This window comes from Cygnus atratus, chromosome 1 (assembly GCF_013377495.2).
Source record: "Cygnus atratus isolate AKBS03 ecotype Queensland, Australia chromosome 1, CAtr_DNAZoo_HiC_assembly, whole genome shotgun sequence".
Taxonomy (NCBI): domain Eukaryota; kingdom Metazoa; phylum Chordata; class Aves; order Anseriformes; family Anatidae; genus Cygnus; species Cygnus atratus.
Window position 1 is genome coordinate 206,313,643 of NC_066362.1, and position 17,534 is coordinate 206,331,176.

Consider the following 17,534-nt stretch of genomic DNA (forward strand, 5'->3'; position numbering starts at 1 on the left):
TGACCCAGATGATGGGACAAGGAAGCACCCTCAGCACGTCTGCAGCTGATAAGAGAATTGGGAAGAGTAACTGACAGATGGAGAAATGGGCGGACGACAATCCCGTGGAGCTCAGGAAGGGGAAATGCCAAGTTCTGCAGAACAAGCCCAGGCACCAGTACAGGCTGGAACTGACCAACTGGAAAGCCTGGTGGACACCCTGTTGAACAGCAGCCAGCAATGAGCCCTTGTGGCAGAGAGATCCACCAGCATCTTTGGCTGTATCAGGAAGAGCATCAGCAGGGAGGTGATCCCTCCCCTCTACTCAGTGCTGGTGAGGCCATGTCTGGAGTGCGGGGTCCGGTCCTGGGCTCCCAACAGCAGAAAGACGTGGGCATACTGGAAAGAGTCCAGCAAAGGGGCACAAAGATGACTGTGGTGTCTTTTGCCTTCCTTGAATGCCTCGTGCAAGTCTTGATCACTCTTGGTGAGAAACAAAGAGCCCAGAAAAACTTGTATCAACTTAAATAGCTTCTTGAAAGAATCTGTGTGAGCCTCCCCAGCTGAATCTGAGAGAAAACCTACTGTGAGGATGATGAAACACTGCAAGAGGTTGCCAGGACAGGCATCCATAGTCTCCATCCTTGGGCTTATTCAAAACTGACTGCACTTGGTCCCAAGGAAACTGCTCTGAGCAGAAAGGCTGGGAACAAGATCCCCAGAGGTCCCTTCCTGCTTCAGCTATTCTGTGATCCTCTCATTCTTTCCTGGCAAAGCCACCATGCAAGCACAGGCAGAAGTTATGAACAAAACAGTTTCTGCTCTTCACAGTTCACTCTTCACTCTTGTGAATTCTTGTAAAAATAGGTTAACATTTATCTTATGACTATGGAATATTACCTTCCACTAGTGCGCAGACTTCATGAAACATAGCCCTGATACAACCTGAGTTTACAGTAAACATTCTGTATCTGTATCTAAAGAGCACATTACTGCCAGATGTCAGCTGAACAGTAACTTTAACAGTAGCTCATAAGGAGAATCGTAGTTCAAGAACATTAACTTGATGCAAGAAATAAAAGCACAACATTTAGTAACTTATAACAGGTTAGCCCAATTTGGGACCAATTTGGAGTTGTCTCCGTATCGGTTTCAACTGCACTCAGGGCTATTCTTGCTCCACTTCAGACACCGGACATGTCAGCAGTAAGACCCTGTGCTGGGGAAAAGCATAAAGTGATAAAAGGAACAAGCTGGCAGGAGCGTGGACAGGCAGCTTCGGGACTGAAAATCTTTAGCACAATCGTCAAATTAAAAAAAAAAAGTCTCACTCTGAATTCAGAAGGTAGAGAAAAAGTAAGAGCGATCCGAACTGCACACAAGACTGAATTTAGCCAGATGGTCAATACACGCTTTTAAGATCTAATATAAAACAAAAAGGATTCTCAATCTTAAAAGCTTACATTTATTCTGGAAGTTTCACGTTTTGCTTATTTAATGCTAAAGGAGTGACAAATGTAATGTTTTTATTAATTCCTTTGAGTCATGTGCTCTGTTTTACAGGACTCACTGGGATACAAGTCAGATGAGCAGCGCTACCCAGCTGCACCATGCTGCAGGAACGGAGGCAAATCCATAATAAATTGCAAAACACACATGCATTACATTTTTAGACACATAGCTCACCTCCCCTTCCATGGCACGTTGCTTTGGACAAAAGTTTTATTGTGGTATCACAAGTACAAGAATGACAGAACAGTTTCTTCCACGGTGAACTAGAACGTTATGCTTACAGCCACAAAGCACACTCGAGGCTTATACTAACACTGATGTGTCCAAGACCCAAAGTTTTCCCAGATTCTCAAGAAGAGCTTTTGGTTCTCATTTACCCTGGGAGCCAGCAAAAAAAATAAATTCACAGAGGCAGTTACAAGGCATTTTCAGTTCTGACTAATTCGTTTTAGCAGAGCTTGGGACAGCGATGGCAACTGACCTGCTTCCACCTTACCCTCTCCCCCCCACTTGGGGGATTCCCAAGGATAATTAGGAGCTCGTCTCCACCTGGAATCTTCATGCCAGCAAGTCAGTATCAACTGCTTTACTTCAACCCATCCCCTATAAATTGCTGTCACACTTCCTAAGCGGACATGAGCTGCTGGATAAAGAACACTTCCACTTAAACCTGGTCCTAGAAAGACGGACATGGAAGTCAGAAGGGAGCTGGCTACGAACAGCTCTTCAATGAAGAGCTCTCCTTCTCCTCTCCATCAAAGGCTCCTAATATTCAAATTGGTTATTATGCTTAGCACTGAAGTCTTCTGTGTAACATTGGATTCTGCTAGCTGCTGAGCAGTTCTAAGGACAAGAATTGATGAGTTTTTGAAGTACAGAACAAATTAGTTCCAGTTTATTTACACATAGAGAGACTTTGCTGATGGGCAGTGGGTAAGCAAACCCAAAGAAGAGGTCAAGGCTTAGAGTTCTGCTGATCTATGTGACCAAAGACATCTACTTGTAAGAAACTGAAGTGAGACTGACAAATCAAAGCTTGCACTCAAGGATCAGAACAGATTAGAGCAAGCCTACAAGGAAGACACTACTTTCCTTGTAAACTGCCCACGTGAACAAGGCTGGGAAAGGAAGAAATCGCAGCTACAAGAGTGGTTAAGCGAAGTGTCAACATTGGTATTATTTTACACTGTAGACTCCACGTGAAAGTTTCTAGAGTATTAAGCCTCATTAAGGCCTCCCAAAAGAGCTGTGAAAAGGAAAAAGTGAGGCCAAGGTTACGTGCTTTGTTCACAGCAACTCTGATGGGGAAAAGTAACCGCAAGGCAGTCTTTTAAATAAAAACGGGCTGAAAGTCTACTCTTTCTCCAAGTCAAAACTACAAAACCAGCACCCCACCATCACGGACAGACATAATTTTGAATCCTTCAAAGATCCTGCAACACCTCATAAGTTTTAAAAGAAGCAGATATTGAATATTTGCATAAAGAAATGCCATTATAAGGGGTATTAAGCTTTTAAGTACCCAACTCCAGCTACACCAATTAACAGGACTCTTCAGAAGCCACTAGTTTGGAGTTGGTCTTCATGCTACCGAGACTTTGTCTAATGTGGTAGTCAAGAAGGGTACATCTTAAACATTCAGCTATACCTCCTAGAAACCGAAGTGAAAAGTACAGCCTTACTACAGTAAATCACATTTTTTAAGGTTACAGAGAACGTAGACGGGGTTCTAAATTGTCACCTCTCATTTAGAGGTCTTCCTATTTAAAAAGGAATTCAATACGTGCATTTCCAGTCAGTGTGGAAAACTAAGGGTGGCAGGTTGCCATCATTTCCACTCCAGCTGAATCATTAAGATGGAAACAGCTAAACAGAAATATCCATGTAAAACCAAGACAGATTTCATTTTTCAGTTCAAATTGTAGTCTTTGTGTCTAAAACCATTTGTGTTGTGGTTCAGGATGGGGAGACGGGAGTTTCAATGAACACCTTTGCCAGCTGCACCTGTCCAGGGGGCTGAAGCCATCTCTACGCCATCCCTGCAGTAATCCAGTCCAAAAGCTGCAAAATGCCCCACGAGACCACCAGCCTTCACTCCGTACTGCTGAAACTACCTGTTCACCACAGAGAAAAGCACATCATTTTTTAACCATAAAGCAAAAAGTACAGAAAAATCCTCACCTAATGTCTCCAAGGTACGTTCAAACCACCTGAGGCTTCTTTCTAAATAAACTTCATCCCTCCTTGGGGTAGGAAGGTTGTCTAAATTACTTTCCAGCATTCGCTTCATCCTTATTTCTATGAATTGAGGTATGATGGGGACAACCATGATCTTCTGTTGCTAAAAGAAAAACTTCTTGCAAGGATCTTCCCTTTTCTATTTATATTTCAAGATGAGATGCCTACTGTTTGGATTTTTTTTTAATTTATTTTTAATAGAGGTTTTTAGGTGTTTGTTTTTGTTTTTTTAACCTCATGCCATCTCTTACTCACCTTTGGATGTATGGACTAAATGCATCGTTTTTGTTGAAACAGCACAGGCAGGAACTTTGATACTATAGCATCTCCAGCCAACTGCTAATGAACACTGATGTATTTTAAAATAAAAAAAAAAAATCTATAAAAAAGGCGAAGATTGCTTATGTCACACATTGATTCTGGAAAAACTAGAGTTTTATTTAAAGCTAAAATTCTGGTTAGCCAAATTTGTTTATTTTAGGCATTAGGTTTTTGTTTGTTTTTTTTTTAAAAACTATCCTGGTTATTCTAACCACTAAGAATTGCCTTTTTCAGTTGCTCTCAGACAAATACTTATCAACCATCAAGATCACATTTAACTTCATATCCTTGTATGTGTTACTGAGCTAATCTTTAGCTGTTCTACATCGCAGCCTCAGTTGTCGATGAACTTGCAGTAAATCACCCCAGGACTCTTGCTTCAGTCAGATGTTAACTGTTAGGAAAGCTGAAAAAATCCTTATTCCATATATTTATTTCAGACCTCAAGTATCTCTTATGAATTCAAGCCCAAATACATTTTCAGTTGTGTTCTGTGATTTATGAACTCCTCTGTACCCCAAAAAAAATCACATATGTACCAATATATTGGTGGCCAATTTTTATTGTCCAGAACCGCCTGTCTTTAATACAAACTATTTTTAAAGTTTAAGAAATTGCTTCTTTTTTAACTGCTTTCACCTGCTTCTACTTTGGTAAAACACCATGTGTTTTAGATCTTTTATTCTCTTCTGTTCAGTCATTCTGCCATATCCCAAATTATATTAAAAGTCTCAAAATTTAATCTCTACTTCAGAAAGCTCTTTGGGGAAGAAATCAGTAAAATAAAGATTTTACACATCCCATCTAACTGTTTTCCATAGGCTGAAGCGTGGCACAGTTTATATATCGTAATACATCCCATTTGGCAAATCTAGGTGAAATCTCAAGCTAGTCTGGAATTGCGTTAAATAACATTAATTTCAAAATAACGTAAAAGCTTGAGGACCAATAATATTTGTAGCTTTGCAACGTGAAGTAATAGCAGCGTGTTTTAAGAAACTGAACAAACGCCTTCACAGAAAGCTTACCTCAAAATAAAGACTAAGAAGAGCCTGTTGTTGGAGACATGACACACTTAAAATAAGTAGTTTAAGATAGGAGATGCATTTTAACACCTAAAAAATACTAATTACATTGCACAGGAAACATGTATTTACCTATTAGTTAACTGAAGGCCAGAAACTTGGTTCAACAACTAGGTGAAGCCAATGTCAGTGTATTTTCACATCACCGTATTTGCTGCACTTTGACTACATCCTGCCCAAGTGCATCCACTGAATTTGGGACAGAACACAAACCTGAGGTGGCTTCATTCCCTTCACTTCTTATTTTTGAGGACAGTAAGCAGAACGGCTGCAGTGAGATGACTGCAGTAGAGTTGGCAGAACACAGCTAAAACCCAATTATTCACTATTATACAGATAAAGAACTGATGTAATTTCTGTAACAGTCCCTGGGGTGATAGCAGAGAGTCATCCATCAGATCTAGGGAACAACTGCGCTTCACACACACTACCAAAAAACGTGGCAGTTCAGAAAATGATGAATTTCCAGCTTAAGCCCATGGACAGGATACCCTATATGAGGATAGAACTAAATAGCCCAATCCAACTAAGATAATGGCCTGAAAAAGTCACAAGTTCTTGCATGACAGGGTTGAAGTATGAGGCACGTACAAGAACAAGGTATGAGTACTTACTGAAGTATAAGTTTCAACTTCAGCCTCTTCTGGGGGACTGTGAGGGGCAGGCAGGGAGGAAGGAGCAGTGTTTTCCCTCCAACCTAACCACATCCTGTTTGCTCACTGTAAAGGAATGTCCTATCTAGAAGAGAAAGCTTGAGTGGTGTAAGAGTGCTAGGGTCTTTCCCTACCTGAATAAAGCAAACCTTGAGAGCTTTTAAGTGAAGAGGGCAACCATTGTGCAGACATCTCACTCGAAACCTCTATTCACCAGGACATTTCAGATCAAATATTAGGAAAACAGGTTCCTAACGAGCCACAGCCACCAAAATACCCAGCACTTCCAACTCATCATCACTCCAGCAGATGATCACAGCACAAGAAGCGTTGGCTGCACAGCTTCAAAACCTGTTTCCTTTTCAGATAAGCTATGCCAAGGATTTATCAGCTTCAGAGCAGAGACTGGCACAGGTCTGAAGTAACGTGCCCAAGCAGCTGGTGTTTGTTGGAAGGAACACAACTAAAAGACCGCGGTACGAACCTGCCTTCACCACCAGACTCCTCAACCAGAGACACAGCACAGAGTGCTGTGGATCCTCTTCATATCAAGCTACCAGTTGATGGTGGGGGTCACAAACTCACCTTGGGGTCACTAACAGCCTAAAAGGAGCAGCTAACTAGTCTGCCAACAAACAGCAGGATTGGAGAAGTTTCAAATGAAGAAGTAAGATCCCCACCTGGTGAGTAAAACTGAAAGTCAAATAAACGAAATGGCAGTAAAATAGATTACAAGTGCACACTTTGCTTTGTTAGCGATGAGATTACGACACGAATATGAATCACAAGTGAATTCAGATTTGATTACTCTATGGTTTTTAGTCTCTACATGAGAGAAAACAAATACTTGTAAAACAAACTTGATGACAAAAATACAGACTGCCAAGGGAAAAAACCATATCCTCATTCAAACTTTACACAATACAAAGATAATTAGTTTACTGGGAAAGGAAAACATATTGGCAGTTTAACTGTATGAAGCGTATTTTCAAAATGCCTATCTGAATAGCTCAACAATAAGATAATCAAAAGCAGAAGCACTGCCATCTTTCCATTAAGAAGTGTAACTGTCGTGACCTTGCTCTTGGAGAACATACAATAGCTTCAATATGTACAGGCTGTACACAGGAAAAGAAACCAAAGACCCAGATTATGAAAGTCAAGCAGTTGTTGATAAGACAGTCACCGATTTATAAAAATATAAGGGTATCATTCCACTGGCTCAGCAAATAAGACTTTCACACACCTAAAAAGCACAGCCAGCAAGCCACGGAACTAGCAACGCTGATGGCTTTTTGTCGATTGTGCATATCCCTGACATATTACAGCTTGAATTCAAGGCTTGCTGCATACTCCGTGATGGATGTCACACCGCGAGGACTATCTGTAAGGACAGAGCAGACAACCCCGCTATCAGAACTTTAAATCTCCCTGCCACCGAAGGATCATTTTTAATGAGAGGACACTTTAAACAGGTCAAGTCCCTGCTCCTTGAAAAATGAAGTAATGTTTTGAAAAATAATCTCAGCAGGAGGATAGAGTTCCAATGGGAGTAAGCTCAGACTAGTATGTCTTCACAAAAACATTTCTCAGCTGTAGATGTCCGGGGTCAGTGGTCTCATCTACTGCAGTAAACAAACTCTGCTTTCTCAGACTGGCCAGAAGCATGCAAAAGCTGTTGCTCCCAGAGCCAGTGTTAATAATATCTATGTGTACTAAGGAGCACTTGAGCTAATTTCTCATCTACTCACCTTAATATATGCTGACCCAATGAAGGCAAAAAGCATTATTTTGGTGATCAAGAATAAAATAACCCTGCATTCTAGCTAAATACCCCCAAGAATGCGGAACGCAAAAATACAGTTCAAGATAAGTTCATGGCAAAAAGCATTCTTTGAGCAATAGTCGAATGCTTAACACGCACTCAATCTACCACAAAGAATCAGCTCTGCTTTGACAGCTATTAGGTTTCTTAACAAACCGTCTCCCTCCATCTGATTTAAGTTTGCCAAGATTTCTTCCCAAAGCTGCCATTTTATTATCTCGGCTGAAGCAGCAAAGATGATTAAAGATTTCTCTGTCGAGTTGGAAGATGTCAGCATCAGTGAAAAGTTATTCTTCACTCACTTGCATCCTGACTTTTCAGATTGCTGTGTTGCAAATGGCTTATCTGCTACTGGACCCAAAGCAATAACCACCCCCTGACTTTCAGCTTTCACGTTCTTAGAAACAGGAGTGAGACCACAGAAGCGAGGATCACGTTTAGACTGAGCTCATTCAACAAGTGGTTTCCAAACATTCGAAAAATTATCCACATGCCTGCTCAGCTTTTCTCCTCTAAGTTGCAAATCCAGCTTTTCACACTGAAGCGAAAGGCACCACAGTTCATCAAGATAGGGAATTTGGAAGCAATCTTGTAGCAGAACTGGTTTGGAAGTAAGTTTTCCTTTACTCAGGTCCAAGCAGAGCAACTTATTGCATCAGAACTTGAGCTGGCAATAACTGGGACTGTTTGACTTAGTTCTGCGTGAACCACACACAGAAAACTGGAAGCTTGCTTCTTTAGTGCAAATGAGTATGCCTTAAACATAACCCCAGCCCACTGAATGAACTGCTTCAACATGTGCAGATTAAAAGTGCGCTTGGCCCGACTACTCCAACTTTTCCACTTCTCTCAAGTTTGGCCTCTTCAACCAATTAAGAGCACCCCAAACTAGGCTAAACCAACCTGCTGGTTTGAATTCAAGGCTCAATCAACAAGCCATGCAAATATGTTAACGTTCACCACACACCGTACGCAGGGCTGCAGTCCCTCGGCCAAGCACTCGCATGTGTCAGCTTTAGCTATAAATAAACTGTCTTAGGAAAAACTCACTCATAACTTTACATCCTTGAGGAGTCCAGAAGCATTCTGAAGATCTGACAAGGTCACCTGCATTTCCTGTCTGCTGCGGTCTTCTGTTGCTACAAGACTGCCTCAGCCTGGTGAAAGATGACCTGGTTTTAATTATTCAGACATTTGCCACTTACCAAACGGGCTACAGCAATGAAAGAAAACCAGGCTTTAAGCCTTTGGCAGCCACAGAACTGCAGCAAAATTAAAAGTATATGTAATAATATAAGAGGTTGGATGCATTCAGATGTTGTTTCTGATCAAGTCAGGTGCCAGCAGTGCTCCATGATCCTGGCTCAGCTACTTCTGCAATACCCACCTAAACATCACAATAAAAAATAACAACTAATTATAATCTTCTGGCACACTTGAAGTTCACTACAATAATGAAACTGACCTCCAGAAAAAGAAAAAAAAAGACTACTTAGGGATCACGACCCATCATCACAGAAATATCCAGAAAGTTTCTTCAGGATCATACCTATCACTTCAAGCTGCAAACAGGGTACACAACTTTAATCCTAATTTCTATAAGGACCCAGTAACACAATGATAGACAGATGTTCCCTATGTTTAGTGACAACAGAAAGTGTTCGGGGGGACAAGAATTAGCATAATTTAAAAAAGGTGCAGAACAGACATAATTCCAACTAGGCACATCAGTGGACAACCATGAAACAACCTGCCACTTTTATTATGCCATCCCCACTCTTATGCTACAGCGCTACTTCATCAGAAATGAAAAACGCTGATAATCTACACAGGTTTGCTTCAAAACAATACTTCAATTGCTGCTCAATAATTTTACAGAGAGTTACGCAGAAATTAAAGCAGCTATTTTTTTTCAGGACAAACAGCTTTAACTGTTCTCGTTAGCCTGTCCTTCTGAATCTTGATTTTAGTCACTAGACAGTACTGACCGTCAAAGCTGTCTACTTGAGCTTTTTAATCTACTTGAGCCAAAGCCCAGGTAATTGGCAGTATGCTCAACTTCACTCCTCCTTAAGCTGCTTCACGTAACTGCTTAGTTCCTGAGGTAGCCTTTGAATGCAGCAGCAGAGCTGTTTGTGTACACACATCTAACAGAGAAGAGTCCTTGAAAATCTTTTCAAAGATTCAGTATGAATGAAAATGTAAAAATACAACAGAAATAATTGCTCTGAAAATGCATTTCACTTGCCCAGACACACACAAGCTAAAAGAAGGGTGTTTGAACTCTGAAGAGCATGGCTTTTCTTTGGGAAGCATACGTACGTCCAAGCTGTCTAATGTGATTTGATGAAATTAGTATCCTATTCTTAAATCTTCAACTGGCAGGTCGTACAAGAGTCATGTGAAATTTCAATTATAAAATAACGAAATCAAGTAGCTTTGAGTCAATGCGGAAGCTAAAAATACTCCCAAGCAGATGACAAATGTATGCTTCTATACTCACTTTACTTCTGTACTCACTCTAAAAGGAACAAGGAGACCGATACTGTCTAAAAAGATTCGGTAGCTCCCAGCTTGCAAAATGAAGACATTTACCTTGTAAGATTTTAGCTCGTATCGCTAGAAGAGACCTGAGGGAACACTATCTAAAAGCCTTATGACAAAGGCAGCAACACCAACGTAGACAAGTCTTGCTCCAGACATATCACCCCTTATTTTTTTTAATTGGAAACTGTGCTTTATTTAAAAATCTGGGAACAGGCTAACAGAAGCGTTAAATGCAGGGCTTGACAGACTGCATCAGAGCATGTCATAAATAGTTTAATTTCAGCATTCTTACCAGGTTTATGAGAACAAGATGAGGTGCTATGTTCCTATTCTGCAAGAACAGTACCAAGGAATTGAAGTAGGGTATTAAGCATGTTTGCCACTGGAGGTAGGAACACGTTGCTCTGCTAACTAGCTTAGATTTAGGAGTTCCGCATCCATAATTTCCTTTGAAATCTTTCAGAATCCAGAACTTTTGGGAAGGGTACTCGTTCCTCTTAGATATTTGATGTACTCTGAAGGTTTTGAAAGAGACCATTGAAGAAATGCGAGCTGTTTACTGAAAGTTGTACTCTTTCCTTACCTTGGTTCAGAAAGTCATATTATGGGAGAAAACTTACAGCATTTTAGTAGTATCAAAATCAGTTAATGGAATACAGAGAGAAAAGCTATCAAATAGGTAATTAATACTAATATCTACAAGACCATATATTGTACACCACTGGCATGTATTCCCTATCTGGTTCCACCATCAGTAATGGGGCCAAATGGAAGAGACGTTTTCACCACAGCCTCCTACTTCTGTACATTCTTTAGTACCAACATAACAGTAACGGCAGCACACAAAACTGAAGGCTTCCGCGAGAATCTTGTGACTTAAGTGGCCTTGTTCATTCAGGCAAGCAGATCTGAGGTGGATAAAATATTCCCCAAATGTAACTTACATTCTGAAAGCTCTCAAAATGCTTGACCAGCTTAGTAGTAGGACTTTAAAAAGCTGTTGCAGAAAGTTGAAAGATGAGTGAAGTAATACACTCATAATACAGTATAACACTAAAAACAAACACGTACTTATGAAATTTCTCTTGAATGAAAACATCAGCTATTTCCCCCAGTACCCAATTTTTTAAAGCTCTTAATATGAATTCGGGGCAACCCCGAAGTCCAAAAAAAAGTATGAAGCCAAATAAAATGCTTAATCTAGTAAATAATTACGATGCAATGTGTTGTAATAAAGATTGAGTACACAGAAAACCTCACTGTAATTACTCAACAGTTTACATTGGAGTTAGAAAAGCTGTTTAAGGACAGGTTACTGAAGTAAAGAAATTTAATAATGCACGTTAATTGCTATGCTCTATTCAGTTAGGAGCACATGAGAAACATGAGCTATTAGTTTAGGAAGAAAACTGCAAGTTCAGACATTTGAGGTTTTCTATAGCAACTCAAGTCCTCTGAGAGCTGGCAGGATTGACTCTCCAATAGCTGGGAAGAGAAGACCTCAAGCAGGAGCTAATCCTGAAAAAATCTTGCAGAACACAGGTAAATGGCCCAATAGGGATTAATATACTTAGCTAAACTTTCTCCTTTTCAGAAACTGTTGTGAAATAAAGTATTAAGTCATGAAGGTTTGGAAGGCTCCAGCCGAAAGGACTAAACCTTCCACTTTGTCTCGGACAACAGGAAATTGGTTTAATCTTTATACACCCACACACAGACAGCTCTACTCCTCAGAAATGCGTTTTCCAGATATAAACGTTCTAGCTTGATACCCATCTGAAAGTGATGAACAGGCAAGAGGACGATCATATGCTTAGAGAAGTAAAGCTGAAGCTAAACACGTTAACGTTCTATTAAGTTATTAAAATGGTATCAAAGATTTCTTGGATAACTTACCCCAAAATCGTTTGCAGAACAATTACTATAGTCCATATTTTATCACGTCAGAACAGTTAAAGCTCAGCAACAGCTTAACTCTCGAGGCAAGTTACCTCAGCTGTCCTGCCAAAGGTCACTGAGCTTCAAAAAAGAAATCAGACACTTCCAAGCATCCCAAACCTCCCAGTTATGCACAGTATGAAAAGACCCTTCCATTTTGACTGGGACTTGTAAGAAATGCCGTTAAAAATACTAAAATACTTTGATTGTATGCATCCTAAGAGATCAAGAAATTGAGGCAATAGAGACAGCAATTTTCTACAAGTTAATTTTCCTCCAGCCATTTCTTTTGCTCATTTCTCCAAATCTTGCAAATGAAAAACAAAGTTACTGGTGCTGCAAGCCTGACTTTGCAACCGCCCACAGAGACACAGAGGATCAGAGCGGAGCAGCTGGTCTCCCGCAGCTGGTCAGCGCTGCATTCCTTTGAGTTCTGTGGTTGCAGGCTACAAAGTGGAGCTTAACCAGTAATTGCCACTATTTTCATATTTGAGCACACAGGTGGAAAGACAGTGGGAAAACAGGCAAGGTGCCAAAACGCAGGAGGCATTCGGGGAGTGGATTTAAGGACAGCAAGACAGCTTCCCAGCAGCTTAACAATAACAATAACCTAGATCCATGTTGAAAGACAATGATTATAGACCAGATGAAAAACTCTTCGTTGAATATTAAGTTGACTTATTAGTAGGTTACAATTCACAAAACTCTTTCCTAACTGTTTAAAAAGTCCTCCGTGCTAAAGACAGCTGTTTATTTTGTCGCGTATCAAGCAGTACAGCAGCACCTGCAGCAACTCCCCACTGAAGGCTGCTTCTGGTGTCTGCAGCTTATTCCCATAGCCGGAAGAGAAATACAAAAGGCAAGTTTTCCAATCAGAAGCCACAACTTACCTACAAGGTCCACTAGTTAAGTTTTTCTATCATTATTAGATGCCTAATCAATAGCATTTGGCTCTCAGTAGATGTAGAATGACAAAACTGGACTATAATTAGCTCACAGGAACTCAAACTCCTGTCCCACACCTACTGAACACAGTACCAAATAACTTCATAATCAGTATCCCATCACAGTACCCCAAACTGTTCAAGTTTAGGTGTTTTTTGTTGTTTTGAAGAAAGTATATTTACGGCGTACTTACTCTCGTTCTTTCTCTGTCAATTTGTCATTGATGTTATCTTTGATTGTAGACCTGGAGCCCTTGTGGATTATGGGATACCTGAGTGGCACTTGCAAGAAGTAGGATATCATTGAAACCAAATGAGCGGTGTAGCCCAGGGCAACAGCAATGCTCCCATCATCTTTTGCTGTCAATAATAATAAAAAAAATCCATTAAATACATCAGTTGAATCTCAGTACAGACTCAGTACTTCATGAAATTGTCAGAAGTTATAACATACAAATAGACACAAATGAAACAAATTCAGACTGCTTTATAATTATTTTCAGTTCACCATTTGCCTCTTATTAAAGGTAACAAAATGGCTGATGACATATCCTCCTTCCAATTTTACACTTTTGAAGCTTAAAGTTACTCTTCCCAAAGTTTGGTTGGGTCAGGGAGGGTAAAGAAGAGATGGAAAAGTGGGAAGAAATCCCAAGACATAATTCAAGACTTAAACTTTCTGCACTTCTCAATATGCAGGTGACATATTATCAGGGTCAGAAAAAAGCTGCATTCCTCCACAGCTTTACTCATTAGAGAGATCAGTTGCAGAGAGACTGACCCCAGGTTCTGCACTCTGTTGTCTGGCAGTAAGTCGAAGAAGTTAGATTAACCCATTGTTTTAAAGTGTCATTTTTAATTTGACATTTAAGGTTGCAGCCTTAAAGCTTCACCTGCTGGGAATACACAGGTCTTGAGATTCAAATTACATCCTTTCTAGGATCCAAATACTAGCCACGTAAAAGGCTTCTCCTTTCTGATTCAGTTTTTCCCTCCCCTCCTCTTTATAAGTGAACATACCAATACAAACACCACAACAGAATCATCCCTACTGACAAGGGAGTCCCGGGCAATTAACTGAGGACACTCTAAGAAAGCTTTTAATGATGCTCAACAACATCTGAAATCATGCTGACTTCTAGAACAAGAGATGATACGTGGATTTCAATGTTAAATCCTTTAACAAAATCCTTTTTTAAAACATTCAACCTTTGAAGCAACACTATTTTTGCAAATAAAATCACTGATACTTGAGATGCCTGACTTCTTAAAATATTTTCTAAGAGTCTGAACTAAGACACAGCAAGTTAGACAACTCTGTATTTCACTAATTTGAATGCTGAGTACTTCTTCCCTGTAAAACAGTATTTCCAGAGACTTTGATAGAGAATTAGTCATTCTTTTGTAAGGAGTTAATATCAGTAAACTGAAAACAGGCCAAGAGACACACACCACTGCCTTCTCAAGAATTACAGAGCTGAGTTCATTCTCACAGGTGCAACCAAGAAAACAAATTAATGTGTTAAACATTATTCCTCCATTATTCTAGCATTCAATATGCCCGCTGTTAGTTCAAATTAACTCCTCTCGGATGCCTTTAAAGAGTTAGATAATTGAGGTTTTTGCCCAAGAAACCATATGACTGGCAGAGTGAACAAGTACTAAGAGCAAGAAATTCCCAAGGGGATTTTTAACAAAGTTCCAATTCACGTCCAACACCTACAGATGAATGCACGCAGTTACCTGTATGACCCTTACACAGGCAGGCATACGGATTTGCTTCTGCAAAAAGATGATGTGCAAAGTTACAGTAGAAGCTGACTTGTAAAATCCTGCCACACCACAGCAGGAATTAGCGTCAGGAAGCTAAGTCATATTTATGCCAGATGTTTATTGGGTAAGTTCATCAGCAACCGCAACAAACTAAATGGAGATTTATGCACATCGCCTGAGCACTATTTATAGATTGAAACTAGGAAAAACGCAATTTTTTTCCCCCTAGAATCACTGAGTTCAGAAGGCAGCTCTAGAAATTGCCTATTCCTACCCCTCTGCTCTTAGCAGGATAAGCTACAGCAGGTTGCCAAGGACCACAGGCTGGGCTCTGAGCATTTCCAAGAAAGGAGGCTCCACATCCTCTCTGCATAACCTGCTGCAGTGTATCACTAATTATACTTTGAATACAGAAGTACTTTAAGAGTCAGTTCCTAGCTAGCATGAAGGAAGTTTCTAAGAATAAATAATGAGCAAGCTTTCTTCCAGTCCAGACCTTTCCAATCAGAAATGTGGATCATTAGCCATAATTACTATCAGTTTACTTAATTTTATCATGTTTAGAAGCAGTGTCAACTGTAAGAACCAAGTTAAGAATATCCAGCTACCTTGAAAGTCTTCAGAATTAGGAAGCTTGACTCCACAAACAAAGTAATCCTTTTGATCATTCTGCAAGTTTAAAATCAACAATGAGAAGTGAGAATGGGACAACAACAGCCAGAAAATAGAAGCCTGTAAAAAACCCAATGACAACAAAGCATCTCGTAAAGAAAAACTAAATATTCAATGAAACCCAGACAGACTGAGATAATGGTTTAGTAACATTTGAATTATTCAAAAAGTAAATGCAACTTTTTTTTTTTAAAGGAAGAGCTTTACCTTAATTCATTGCAGAAAAAGGTTTAGGAGCTCTATATTTTGACATCTGTTTTTGTGCACTCTAGTAAAGTTCAGCTAGCCTACTGTCAAGGTTACTTTAAATAATTACATACAAAGTGGCAAGTATCCATTAAGTTACAGTTATATACATTCTGCTCTTACAGCTGAGGCTATTTGAATGATGCTGGCATAAGTCCTCTCCGTGTGAGGTTTACAACTTACGGACCAAATCCAAGAAAAAGTTGTAAAAAGCAATACGAGGGAAAAGTTCGATCCTACAGAAAAGCAAGGTTTGTTCCAGGTGTGAAACGAACTTCCTGTTTACATCAAATACACATTTTAGACCATCTGAAACATACCAGATCAATAGGGTAGATGTAAGACAGCTCCGACAGCAACTGCTTGCATCGAATGGTCTGCTGGGCATTTGTCTTCAAAAACAGCTCTCTGCAGGGGAAAAGAAACCAAAATCGTTAGCTTCTTGGAAAGCTTTAAGTAAAGCTATCAACCCCGATCACCCCCACCCCCTTCAAAAAGGCAATTCTACAAGGATGGCTAAAGAGACAAAGCAACATTTCATTTTCAGTTTATCTTCTATTATAGGCATATTTGGACTACAACAATTAACCATTACAAAGCAGTGCTTCACCAAAATAGACATACGTTCTATCATAGCCTACACGTGCAGGAGAGCCCGTTTCCTTCTCTTCTAGACTTGCTACTGTTAATTATCACTTTAGATAACTACAAACTGTAGCCGAGAGGTCTTAACAGAAGTTTTAGGGCAACAATAAGGAAGAATTTGGTGCAACAGAAGTCGCTTCTCAAACCTGTATGTCTTCCCTGATTGCAGACTAGTGGAAAAAAAAATCACGGGTCCTTTTACCTCTTAGCAGTGCATTCTTTTCTTAATTCATGCAGAGATTCATTATGCTCTTGAAGCTTCTGGTACTCAGTCTCAAACGCATTTTCTATATGAGGAAACAGGAAAAACAATTAGCATCAAATATTTTCTTAAATCTGAAGCTGTAAGAGTAGATACCGACACAAGCGTTGGCACTAACCCTCCATTTAGTCTCAGGTGCCCATTTGCTGTGACATGCTGCCAAGCTGGGGAATGACAGTGCAGGAGGAGGCACACCTGTCTTCGTGCACCACACACCATTCACCAGCCAAGCACAACCTATGAAAGCTCATTCTCCTTTTACACCTGTTCCCTTCACGTCCACAGTAGTAGGGTAACTCCGTTAAGGCAGCTCAAGTACTGGCACTGGCAGAGTTAAGCAAACAACACGCACTTCATTTTCAGTAGCGACTCTTTATTTTGGACTCTACTGGGAATTCAAAGGTCCTGCAACAAGATCAGCCAGCCACGTAGTTTGGTTGCTGGTGAGCTCCAACCAAGACAACCACAGAGTTTTACTGTAGGACACTTTCAGAGTAAAATAAAATGCCAAGACAACCAAGCATTTCACCTTTCACTTACGTAATAAGCCATTAAGATTGATTTTTGTCTTCCAACACGTAAAATGGGATCTTAGACTAACAGGTACATTAAAATCCCTTGTGACATTAAAATATGGCTGCATGCCACGGTTTACTGCAATACAGTGCAACTCTTCTCATTTTCTTCAGAAAATTAATTAAGCACAGTTTTAAGGCTGCTTTAGAGAAGTGTCACGTTAAGAAATTATTTAGAGGCAGAATACAAGAATGTGCTATCCAGAATTCAGTATAACAGATGGTGTAGAGTTTCTATCTGACTGTAAAATTTATCTAAAGAAAAGTAGAAACACTTTAAAGCTCGACCAAAAAAAAGAAAAAAGACAAAACAGCACCT

At 40.0% G+C, this 17,534-nt stretch overlaps 1 protein-coding gene across 3 annotated transcripts in view; it reads right to left on the reverse strand.

The window, feature by feature from the left end:
- The window catches only part of UVRAG (UV radiation resistance associated), a 95,213-nt gene that overhangs the window by 34,265 nt on the left and 43,414 nt on the right, over positions 1-17,534 (reverse strand). For all 3 annotated transcript variants that reach the window (XM_035560496.2, XM_035560497.2, XM_050708039.1), the window contains 4 exons: positions 16,581-16,665; positions 16,054-16,141; positions 15,424-15,484; positions 13,237-13,402 (listed from right to left, as the gene is read on the reverse strand). In XM_035560496.2, coding sequence (XP_035416389.1) covers positions 13,237-13,402; positions 15,424-15,484; positions 16,054-16,141; positions 16,581-16,665 — 400 coding nt within the window. The remainder of the gene's footprint in view (positions 1-13,236; positions 13,403-15,423; positions 15,485-16,053; positions 16,142-16,580; positions 16,666-17,534) is intronic.